Source organism: Chlamydotis macqueenii, chromosome 10 (assembly GCF_036417535.1).
Source record: "Chlamydotis macqueenii isolate bChlMac1 chromosome 10, bChlMac1.mat, whole genome shotgun sequence".
Lineage (NCBI taxonomy): Eukaryota > Metazoa > Chordata > Aves > Otidiformes > Otididae > Chlamydotis > Chlamydotis macqueenii.
The window spans coordinates 4,659,369-4,671,441 of NC_141565.1; the positions used below are offsets into that span (position 1 = coordinate 4,659,369).

Consider the following 12,073-nt stretch of genomic DNA (forward strand, 5'->3'; position numbering starts at 1 on the left):
GCTGTCTTAAAGGATCAGAGAAACCTGGCACATCGTTACCAGCCAGGGTGGGAAGAGCCACATCACAGCATCTCCTCCTGTGCTGGGGCTCTCCCATCACACACCTCCCTGCCACACCGTAGGGGATGTAGAGTGGGGAGCATCTGACACGCCTCAGTACAACTGCCCCGCTCTCTGCTGCTTGTAGAAAGACGGTAAATAGGAATTAATTTGGCTGGGATTCACTCAATTCCCTTTGAGGCACTGAAAGCGCTTGGAGTTTCCTCCCAACCGCTCCCCAAAGGCAGCCCGGCATTTTACCACCAAGCGCTCATCGCAAAGACGACTGTACCAGCGAGGGCTATAAAGCCCTGTGCAATGGCTTCTCTTTGGGATGTTTCATGCACGGTGAGTGGGATCTAGAGGGACACGCAACCAACACATGAGGATTCACAGTGCCCGACTGGTAGGAAAACCCTGAGCAGCATCCGCGTGACCAAAATAGCTCCGTTGGCCGCTACAGGCTGTAAATTATCTTGTTCCTCCGCACAGGGAACTGAAAGCAAGCAGCAGACACAGCGAAGCTTTCAAAAACACAGGGAGCCTCTGACTCGGTACCCTGCTCTGGTCCGGAGAGCTCGACAGCCGTTTCCAACCCTCAGCTTGCTTTGCTTTGGAACGATAAAGCGGTACGTGAGCTGAGAGCTAGAGAAAAACCACGTCCCGCCCAAGCAAACAGCTTGCTGTAACTTCATGTACCGAGGGAAGGACGGCGCAGGGCGGTGGTGGCTCAGTGCATGCGGCTTCCCTGGCTTGGTATTTATCAAGCAACAGAAAATGCCAAGAAACAAGCAGGCGGCTTCCCATCCCTCAGAAATATTAATCTTTAAAGCAATTGGTTCTATTACCCCTCTGAACCACAGCACGCGGGAAGCCACGCTCTCCCGTCCCCTACGAACAATTTAACGTGTCACCGCAGACCCTCATGTGTCCTCATGGTTGGGTCCCTGCCGCCGCGGCTCATCAGAGCCAGCCGCCAGCGGAGGGGGAGCTGCCAGCCCGCGCGGCACCGTGAGCAACGCTAGCCCCATTAGTCACCAGGAACAATTTAGCCAAGATATTTTTTGACATTTTCCACAAGTGAATTTTGCATTACTTGAATCATCAAGGCAGAGCGTGGTGAAAGGCGGCATACCGGGAGGAACAGCCAGAATTAGTCACGAGCTTTTTTTTTTTTTTTGGCTCTAACTGAAATTGTGATCTGTCGAACGGGCGAGTCGCACGGCGCTGCAGACGGCTGGGAGAAGCCCCTGCTTGGGCTGCGGCGGAAAAGGCAAACGAGCCGTTTGTAAGCAGAAAGCCTCAGCAAGGACAAGGATGCTGCTCTCCAGCTTCATTCAGTGCTGATCACCCCATTCAAAAAAATATGGAGCAGAAATAAATAAACAAACAAGGTTCAACCAAGAGATAACAGAACCATCCTTCACTGCAACGCCACAGGTAGGGGATGAAACGAGGGCTGGGATACTCGGGGTAGGGATAAGGGGATTAAGAGATGAAGAGCAATGGTGCAGAAGGCCTAAAACGCAGGAAATACACACACGTGTAACCCGTTGGTCCAGGGCGATAAACTGAAGGTTCCTATCAATATTTTCTCTCCATAAAAACGTACAGAACATTCACTGCAGTCACAAAGAGCACATTTTTCATGCCTAGCTTTTCTGTCGTGCTCGCAGCACGAGGGGCTCTTGAAGAGAGCTGCAGGGCTTCCTCAGACGGGCACATCCCCAGCGAGCGCCGGTGCCGGCCAGCCCACGCTGCAGATGCCAACCCCGAGTGCCGGGCCAAGCATCTCTGTGCCAGCGGGGGCTTCTCGGGGCAGATGCAGCCCACATTGCCGCAACTTTCGGAGAAGGCAGCAGCCTTCTTGCAAAGAGCATCACACACTGTGCATACGGGTCGCTGCTGGGTGAAGCTTTGCTAAAAAAAACCAAATTGGAATAAAACTTGCATTTCTCTCCTAGCGCACAGCTTGATCCAATGGAAAATTTCTCCCGGATCTGCAACGTAACGGTAACGACAGATTTATTTTTACAGCTGTATCATGAAGAAGGACGATCTCAAAAGATGAATCATCCTGGAATGGGCAACTTGACTCTGCAGCCTGGGGGTCTTGACGGATACGGGGTGCAATGTTGCTATACAGATGTGAAGAGCTCTGACACCACAGCAGCACACAAATCCTGCCTGCCCAAAGGCATCCTGAGTTCTGACCTGATCACAGGAGGAAAAGAAACATACTCCTGAACCTGCTGAAAGGTGCACAGATGGGAGGACCGCTGCTTACAAAGCCAGCCCTCCAGCCTGACCTTCCCATGCTTCGACCACGGCCACCACGCACACAACACCTGGGAGCAAAATCCCCAGGAGATGCCAGACCGGAGAAACACTTCTTTTTAAATATTCTCCCACTCTAGGATCTGCTGCTTGAGATCCAGCATTTTTCAGACCCTGCACCCATTCTTCAAGGGGAGGGGGACCGATAATCTCAAAATGCAGCCTCATGTTTCCACACGAGCATGACAATACACCTTTGAGACGCGGTGCGGCACGCGTGCCAGTGGTTGAGGCTGGAGGCTGCCTCACAGCTGGGGAAATGAATAGCCGGTGAGATCCCAAGGGCAGGAGAAAACTGTGTTGGCTCTGCCATTCAGCAAGAGCATGAATGTAACCTCACGGCTCCTCTTCCGCCGTCGCTCCCATTGCAAAGAGGTAAATCAACCTCGGAGCTGCCGCACCCAGAGAAAAGTTGGAAATTTAGGAGATGCCACAGCAGCATCGCAATGAAGAGCTACGAGGGAGAAGAACCACTATGGTGTCTGAAAAGGCAGACAGACAGGGGAGATTAAATCTCTCATAAAAATCATGATTAATTACGTATTGCCAAGTAGAAACCCTTTCTCATCCAGTCGTCCAGTGCTTGCCCCAGGCGTCCCCCAAGCTCGCTGGATACAGCCAGGGTCCCAGAAATCACCGCGTTCACACCCAGGAAGGACATGTGAGAGCCCAACGCAGTACAAAACGTGGCTTCAAGCCACACAGATTCCAGAAACCTAGATTACAGCCAGGCTCGAAGGACTTCAGGGCCACCCAGGCCACAAGGGACCTGCATCCAGCCACTCCCCACCAAAGCGTTTCAGCGTCTGTTAGGCCCCAGGGTAAAACCACTGACACCAGTGGGGATTTTGCCCATGCTTACACAGCGGGCAGAGAGCTGCAAACGTTTGGATGTCCAGCGAGTGAAGGAAGAGACTGGGGATTCACCGCTGTTAATAACAGCCATCATTTTAATGTAGAACTAATAACCCCCCTGGCACCCCTAAGCACAGCCCTTGGCTCATGGGGCTGCTGAACCAGTGGTCACCAGCCAAGCCAAAGCCTCCTCAAGTGTAAATACTTCAGATGGGGCCCTTAATTCACAAAACCAGCAGTTTTACCGGAAATCTGGCACTAGCACGCTGCAATGTATTAAATTAAGACAATGAACCAAATGAAACATTGGCTTTTAGGAAGAGCAGCATTATGAGCATCTTCACAATTTCCACGACTTTTTTTTTTTTTTTTTTTTTTAAGTCATTAGCTAAATGGATGAGGTGATGCTTTGGGCACGCACCGCTCCTTCTGGTGGGGCTGGGCTGGAGAAAGCTTTGGACCGAGGCCGTCCCTCCAGCGCTGCCCAGCCCCTCTGCCCCCGCGCTGCTCCTTCCACCCAGGATGCTCTGCCGAGCACCTTCTCATTCCTCTGCTTCCCTTAACTCCTCCTCATTTACTCCACTCCACCATATTTCCTTACAGCACTGAGCAGAAAATAATCTACTGCTACATCATGATAGGATAAATACAGCCCTACACATTCATACTTATATCAAATATTTCATTCTCAACACTTCAGCTGATGGTCTATTTCCCATCAACACAATTTAAGCATTTATCTAAAACCTTTAAATTATTTTTGTGCATATCTCCTCCCGCTCCAAATAGCTCAAGAGCTGCTGCGAGGTTTTCCTCTCCTGACAAACGACCCTGACCGCTGCTGGGAAACCAACCAGCAAGTTTTTAATCCTCCCTGAGACTTTTTACGTTTCGCTTGCCAAAGGTCCATGATCAAAGGCTGGTGATGATCTTACATGGCAGGAAGCATGTAGGGGACAGATTTATTCTCAAATATTTTAAATATTTCATATTTTCATGTTACATTATATTCATAACATGAAAAGTGCAAAGGATCTCTTCAATCTCCCTAAGCAGAGCCAAAAACATGGGCCAGAACTGAAGTTTAACAAGTGTTACCACTTCATAGAGTCACAAATACAGTGAACACATTCAAAATGGCTTGGGGACAACAGCAGGGACGTCAAAAAGAACATAATTTGGTGAAGAATATACATGTATAAATACGCTCCTTTTATTCAGGGGGAGGAAAAAAATACCTATCGCGTGCATCTGAATACTTATGAAACTGCATCTGATGAGCACGGCTTCAAATTGAAAAAAAGGCACAGTGGAAATGTGAGGAAGAACGCAAAGATTTTCCATAATCCCAAAGCGGTTCCGAGCAAACCTATTAGGCAGCCAGACACTGAGTTTCATTTCAGCACGAACTAAAGCACAAATTTTAACGCTGTGCCACTGCTCTTGATTAAAACCAAAACAGAGTTCTGAATTTTTTTGGTTTAGCACTTAGGATGGGGAAGAAATGAATTAAAAGAAATCCCTAAAATTTTAAGAGAACGCTGAAGAAGAAATTAATTTCTCAAATTAGCGATGTGCAGCAGCACTTCAAAACCCCAGAGGAGCAGAAAGGATGCCTGCAGGTGACTCCTTACGATGCCAAACAGAGCAAATCCAATCAGATGAACATGCTGCAGGATCAGCCGGGTGGAAGCCACAGGAGCGGCATTACAAAGTGAAAGATGTATAAAAAGAGGATTTTCTAAACCCATTGTACTGGCCTGAAATTGAGCTGTTCTCCCCCGGAGGAGATGACAGCCTTGTCGGTACAGTCCTGCAGAACAAGCTGTCCAAAAAAAGCCTTCAAAGACAACACAGGAAAACGAGAAAAAAGTTTTAAGGAGAAATTTAAAATCCTACTAGAACGTCAGGGCTGCAATATTACATTTAAAATAACACATCTCCACTCAAAAGCTTATTTCCTACACAGCAGTGTAAGTAAACTGTTAAATTTTACCGTGCTATTTCATAACTTCTTGTCTTTAATGACACCATCATAGCTCCCTGCTTCACATTTCCCCTCGCTTAAAATAACTGACTATGGCTAGAGGGCTGACCTTCAGCAATACGTGAATGAACGGGAAAAGCGGCACGCCGGCACGCGACCGAATGGAAGACAGCGACAGCAGTTACTGCGGAGTATGGAGACGAGCAGAGGGAAGAATACGATTACCGACATGTAAAATACTGAGTGACACTGACAGCAGACAGGAACTTCTGTTTGCCCAGTGTTGTGAAACAAGAATAAGCTGGTGCTCAAAGGAATAAAAAGACAGCAAATAAAAAAAACCAAAACACCAAAGAGACATTTTTTTTTCTCAGCAAGTGATCAGCTCAAGATGCCATAGAGTCCAACTGCTTCGTCATGATACAAATCCATTACTTGCCTTTGAGATAAAATTACCATCAAGCCACATGAAAAGGAATAAAATAAAAGATAAGACAAAGAATAATAATTTTTCAAAGGGATATATATGTTTCTGAGCAGAAGGTATCACCTAATTATCAAGCTAAGGTGTTTTGCTAGGGAGTATGGTTAACTCTCCTCTGAAAAATCTGCTTGTAAGTGGCAGGGTGGACTCCACCTCGCACGCTGTGAGCATCTGCTGTTATTTTAATTTTTTATATATATATATATATAAAGATATATTAAAAACCTATTTTATTTATATATACACACAAATCAACCTCACTAGCAGTACCGTGCGGCCACTCTGCCGCGCCTGCTGGGTTTGAGGGACCGGACTGGAAGGACAGTTTGCCCTGTGAGGACGGTCCAGCAGCGGGGCAGGTGGGACCAGCAGGTCCATCCTCAGGAGTTTGAGACCCGATGGGATAAAGCCTGGAGCTCCCTCGCCCGATCTCCACTCTGGGCGGAGGCAGGACTGGGTGAACTCCTGGGGTCCTTTCCAACCCACCTCAACCCACACAAGTGATGACGCTGAGGAAAGCGAGTCAGACTTCGACAGGGCAGTAACGGCATCGCTCCCCTGGCCAGCCCATCACACAGGCTGCCAACAGAAGCTGCAAACAGCAATCTTGAACAAACCTCAGCTCCCTCAGCAACCTACTTACAAGTCATAAGGTTGTCTGCTGTTGAAATGCATATTAAACTCAGAATAAAGAAAGAAACAAACAAACAAAAAAACAAAAAAAACCAAACCTCACATCTTTCTTCATCCCAGGTCCAATTTTTTTTTAATTTAATGTTTAAAAATGCTCCCTAGTCAAACACATTTCAGAGGGCTCAGAGATGCTCAGCAGAAACTCTGCATGCACGCCCATTTTCACGCAGGTATCTGCACGAAAGACTCAGGGTAGGGGCCAGCGCAGGAAGGCTCCGGGGGCAAGGCAGAGGAAACAGGCCCAGGCTGACTAGAAACTGAGCGACTGGTGCATTTCTGTTTGTTTATTTACCGTTTAGCCGCTACTATTCAGAGTAGTTGGTCAACTTTCAATTCAATGCTTGGACAACAGAATAAATGTTTAACAAATCAATTTGGGAGTGAAACAGAAGTGTGACCCAGGGCATTTCCTCACAGGAGCCCAGGAAAAGGGACTGAAAGGCAGGAGTCTCTCAAACAACAGTGTTTAGAAATCGCTATGTCTGGAGGCAGGAGCAAGCATCGCCTGCTCACCGCAAACAGCTACCGGCAATAAAATGTGGGTGCCCAGGGCACTTCCATGCCCGAATCCTGTTTTCTCACACACTGGAGTGGCACAGTGGCTTTCCAAAGCCTGGCTTAAAGCTTTGTTTTTTGAGCCTGAGAGCAAGAATCCCCATGGTTTGGCTCTTAACAGCTGCAAAAAGCATCCACGTCCCTTTCCACCCTGCGCGGGGGTCTCTGACCTGATGGATCGGCATCAAGAGAGCCCCACGCCCCAGCAACCCCCTCACTGCCAGATCTACCTCTGCATCCATTTCACACATCCCACACGGTGCAAAACGCACCCCCAGCAAGGCATCATCTCACGCACGACTTTGCACTTCTCTCCTGCCACCAAGCCTGAAGCTGTCTGAAACTCATCCGCTGCCAGAACATCATCACCTGGGATGAGTCAGGGTCTAAGACGACCAATACCTCGGGATGGCCAACAAGCCCTCGGCTCCTCACCCTCTGTTGAGTCCTTCACTTCAGGCAGGTTTGTGTACATGGACCTCACCTCAGCCAAGCATTCTGTGGTCCCAGCAACAGAAACTGAACCTCTCTGGTGGTCTACCACTTCCCTTTCTCTAATTTACCCCCCCATCTCATTACAGCTCATATTATCGTGATTACCCCGATTAACTAGAAGAGCCCTTGCTCTCAGGCAATGATTTGCAGCTGCCGAAAGCAAAGGTGCAACTTCTGTGCTTGGAGAAAACCTACAAACCTTGGTGGTGCCCACCCGAACCAGCCGGGAAGGCTGCCCAAGGAAGAGGAGGCAGCGTTACCTGGGTGAGGTGCGGGTTGGGGTTGAAACCACACTGGTTGCAGACTTTGCTGTGACACTGAGTGCAGGCGTTGAAGTTCGGCTGGCTGGGGGAAGAGGTGAGCTCCGTCGTCTTGCATATGGGGCAGAGCGTGCTGCTGGGGAGGGGGGCGATCTGTGGGAGCGAGTAGGGAGAGGTAGGGGTGCTGCCCCGCTCTGGCGACGCCGAGGGAGACCTCCCCGAGCCCTGGCTCCTGGCGTCCACCTGCAGTGTCCTCCGTGGTCCCTCCGCAGGCGGCCCAGGCTGGCCCTGGGCCCTCATCTCCCGGGGGCTCTGGGAGCTGGGCGCAGTCTGTGCGAGGGAGGGGGATGCTGACTGCTGGCCTGTGGCCCGATCCAGCTGCTCCGGCCTCCTTGGCGTGCTGAAATACCATAAAAAACACACAGAATAAGGCAGGTTTAGTACATCCAAACGATGCCAGTCAATGCAGAAAACACCTAAAGCACCCTCTCCAACCCCAAAGCTCCAGCTCAGCCATGGAGATGCTGCAAAACCACACTGCAAACTGGAGAAGTTGTTCCGATCAGCAGAAGGTTACGCTTTACCTTATGAAACGAGGCGCAACATCAGCTTTCTCTTACATAACCCAGCAGCGGAGATGTAATTGAATTATTCAGCGTATTCCAAGTTGAACTTTAGTCAGAAACTTGCACGTAAAACCTGAATGAGAAGTGTGGGGCAGCTCAGCCTCCTGCCAGCCAGGGGCTCCCCGTTAGCCCTTCTCCAGCACAAACTGCTGCTCAAAGAGGCAGCAGCAACTCTGGTTTGCAGATTGCGCGGCAATGGCCAAAGTGCACTAAACCGTCTTCTCGCAACCTACATTTACAAGCTGCTGTGAAACAAAAAGAATGTAAGGAGCCCCATGCATCAAAGCAGAAGCTCTGTGGCAGCAGAGCTACTTATACTTTCTCACCACAAGCTGTTCCCAGTGTAAGCCACAGGTGAAAGCAACCAAGGGCTCGTTTCCCCGGGGCCACAGCAGTGGGAAATTAAGAGAGAAGGCATCAGCTCTGCTTTAGGAGTCATCACCAAAGTGAGAAGCACGGGGAACAGGAGCTTGTGTGGGCTGGCTGCTCCCTCTTCTAGGCGATGGGAGTCTTGGCTGGGCAGAAAAGTATTGGAGATGCACTGGGTCAGGACCCTGAAACCCTCCTGTGAAACCCCAGCTACCTCGGCGTCACACCTACTGCCGGTCACCGCAGTCCTCGCCTAGCTCCGCAGCGCCAGCTCCCTGCCAGCCCAGGGCTGGAGGAGAGGGTCCAGCAGCCCCAGGGAGCTCCGGAGTGGCTTCAGGTGCAAAAGCTTTGAGTTCTCATGTTGGAGAGCACGGCACAAGATCCCACTCGCCCCACCTCCTGCGCCATTTCAGCACAGGTACCTGGGAACATGCTGCCGACAGACCGCGAGCGCAGAAGATGGAACGGAAGATGTTTATGTAATTACAGGGGGTTTAGGGAAGAGAATTTTCCGGTGCATGTGCTCATCAAAAATTTCTCAAAAAGGCCCTAATGCCTTTACTGCCTGTGATCTACAGCTGTTTAAGGAAAAATATTACGCGGAATCTCAAATTTAATAAATGGCCGATTTACCCAAGCAGGGTCTGACCTTATAAAGGTTTAAAAAGGGAACTTAAATGCATAAAACTAATGAAATTCAAAGTGCATGTTGCCACAGTAATAGGAAGCCGGATGAAAATAAATATTAAAATAGCACTTTGGGAATACTTTTCAGCTGCAGGTTGAAACCCACCTCTCTGAAGGAGGAATCACACGATGATAACAAAGCGAAGCAATAAGGCAGGAAGGGATCTGCTCCAGGCTAAAGAGCAAACCCTGCCCTGCAGCAAGCGCCGTCTGCACACGCTGCTCCTCCATCACCAGTATGACACCTGTCAGTGCAGAACTGGGAATTGCCTCCTGACCCCGAGGGCTGGAGGGCTGCTGTCCCACAAAACGTGTGGCATCCGTAGCTGATGGAGATGGGAGAGCTCGGTCCCAGACACTGGGAGAAAGTACTGCCAGAAAGCAAAATGTGTTTTTTTCTCCTTAAATTTAATTATCATAAAAATAGCATTTATGTATTAGAAGGCAAACTATCCTAATGGTGTATTAAACAACACTGAAATAACATTATTTGAAAAGATTAATGTATATGCGGTCAAGAAACTGTTGTTCGGAACAAATGAATGGTAATTCCATTGCAAATTTCAAAATTCACTTTTTTTTCTCGACTTGATATAAAAAAAAATATTTGCCCCGAAGTAGGAATTCTGACGCCAAACCAGCTGTGACCACAGAAATACCACTAACCATGGTTTCACTTCCCAGCTCAGGGAAAAATGGGAAAAACTTAGAGCAGCTACCCACAGTGGAAGTGTCTGGCAGTATATTAGTAGTTCCCACCCGTTTCTGCAGCTGGTAGTAGTAGTACTACCAGTCTGGCTTATTTACTTCAAGTACCTTTTTTTAAATAAGTATTTAAATAAAGAACTTTTGGCTTAGTGAATTTTTTTCAGCAAATCAACGTGAGGAGCGCCATACCCCCGGAGCTGCGTTCTGTCGAGAGGAACCGTCCCACAAGGCACACACAAATTCCCTGTGTTTTCTACCCAAAACAGAGTCTGTGGCTCTCTTGAAAAAGCAAAAACCCATGAGAAAAAATACCAAAGGTGCTGTTATTTTGCCTTCAGCATCACTCCTGGCAATGAGGGAGGGGGCAGTTGGGCACCCACTGCCTGGAAGAATGGTGCTGCTCTGGAGATGCTCTCCCGGCTCCCGTGACCTCATCAGCTGCAAAGAAAGGCCGTGCACCATCTCCATCCCGCTCCCAGCAGCAGTTTCACGTTGTGCACTTCTACCATCACTGCATTTATTTATTTTTTAATTGTCCAAGTTGCCTCAGCCATCCTGTGACACGGGCTGGGCTGTCTCTCACCTGCACCAGTCGAATGCGCCCGTGACATTTTCAGACCAGAAGGAATCATCTGGTCTGTCAAAAACAGTAACTAAATCCAGAAGAAATGCCCCAGGAAAGAACATGAGACTAGTCATATGGAGTCAGATGCAGGCCCACGCTCCTTGCGTCTTTTACTGGGACGCTCCAATGTTTGTGTGCCTTGTTCCCATCTACGAACTCTTCTGCGGTCATCACATGAGTCCAAGCTGCCGTTCATCCCCTTTTTATCCCTCTTCAGTGCTGACAAGAACACTAACTAGCATCAGGCTGCTAAGCAGTTCCAAAGGAACTCCCCCAGTGCCACCAGATCGTTCGTTAACAATTAAATTGAGATGTCTTCAGAAGGCAGGATTTCACCCGTTTGATGGGGGCTGGATTGATTTTGCACCGCCTTAATTCTTGAATTAGAAGTATTGGGTGGTGCTCAGGCAAACATCTCCGCAGGGTCCAAATTTAGCAGCGCTCCCACAGATACCAACAGAGTTATAATTCCGTCCAAGTAAAGAATATCAAGTGCGTTTGACTAAGCTTATTAGCAATTACACCATTGAGGTTTCCATTTATTATATTCTTTATCAAGAGAAGGTCAGGCAGGCAGCTCTATTAATCTGCCCACAATCACCGTCAGGTTGGACAGCTGGAAGATGTCATTTTGTCATTTTCTTCCTTTTTTTTTTTTTCACTTTTAAATTGAAAAACAGCAGCTTTCTTCTTGCTTCCTAAAACTCCCTCCATTTTCCAGCATACAGCTGACGCGGTGACAAACGAAGGCACAGCCAGCCCCTTGCCCTGGGGCAGCCCAAGCCATGCCCAGCACCAGCCTCTTGCCCAACCTCTTCCCAGTTTGTCGGGACCCTGACAGTCCTGCGAACGCAGGGCATGGCGCCACCCAAAGCAGCACCCAGCACCAGCCTGTGCTCTCTGCAGCGAGGAGCCCAGCACCTCACCATCAAGAAGCACACGGGGGATCGTTGCAGGTCCGCAGCGTCAGAAGCCTGGGTTCCGCTCCCAGCTGTGTGGCACATCCCCGCCACCTCTCTTACCTTCCCAACGTGGTGAGAGAAGCATCTGCCCGTCTCCTGACATGAGGCATTGCAAAAAATCCACAAAAGTGAACCCCTAGCTCCATGCAAGGGAGAAGGGCAATCTGCAAGGCTGCTTGCCATGTAGCCCAGAGCTGAAAATCACCCTGATGGCTTAATCTGTACCTGGGTCTGCTTCTTCTCCCGGTTAAAAAGGCGCAGAACTTCCCTTGTTCCACCCCAGAATGAGCCTTTCTATTTAGGGCTGGTGCAAACGTCCTGGCAGGCTGGGAGGAGATGGAGAAGGACTAGGAGGGAACAGCCGACTGCGCAGATCAGAAGCACGAACAGC

At 49.1% G+C, this 12,073-nt stretch overlaps 1 protein-coding gene across 2 annotated transcripts in view; it reads right to left on the reverse strand.

Moving 5' to 3' along the window:
* Positions 1 to 12,073, reverse strand: part of BSN (bassoon presynaptic cytomatrix protein) — an 88,497-nt gene that overhangs the window by 59,801 nt on the left and 16,623 nt on the right. Inside the window, exon 2 of one of the 2 annotated variants that reach the window (XM_086755564.1) lies at positions 7,706 to 8,105. In XM_086755564.1, coding sequence (XP_086611690.1) covers positions 7,706 to 8,105 — 400 coding nt within the window. Of the gene's footprint in view, positions 1 to 7,705; positions 8,106 to 12,073 lie in introns of those variants that run through there. The other variant, XM_086755563.1, reaches the window with a different exon arrangement.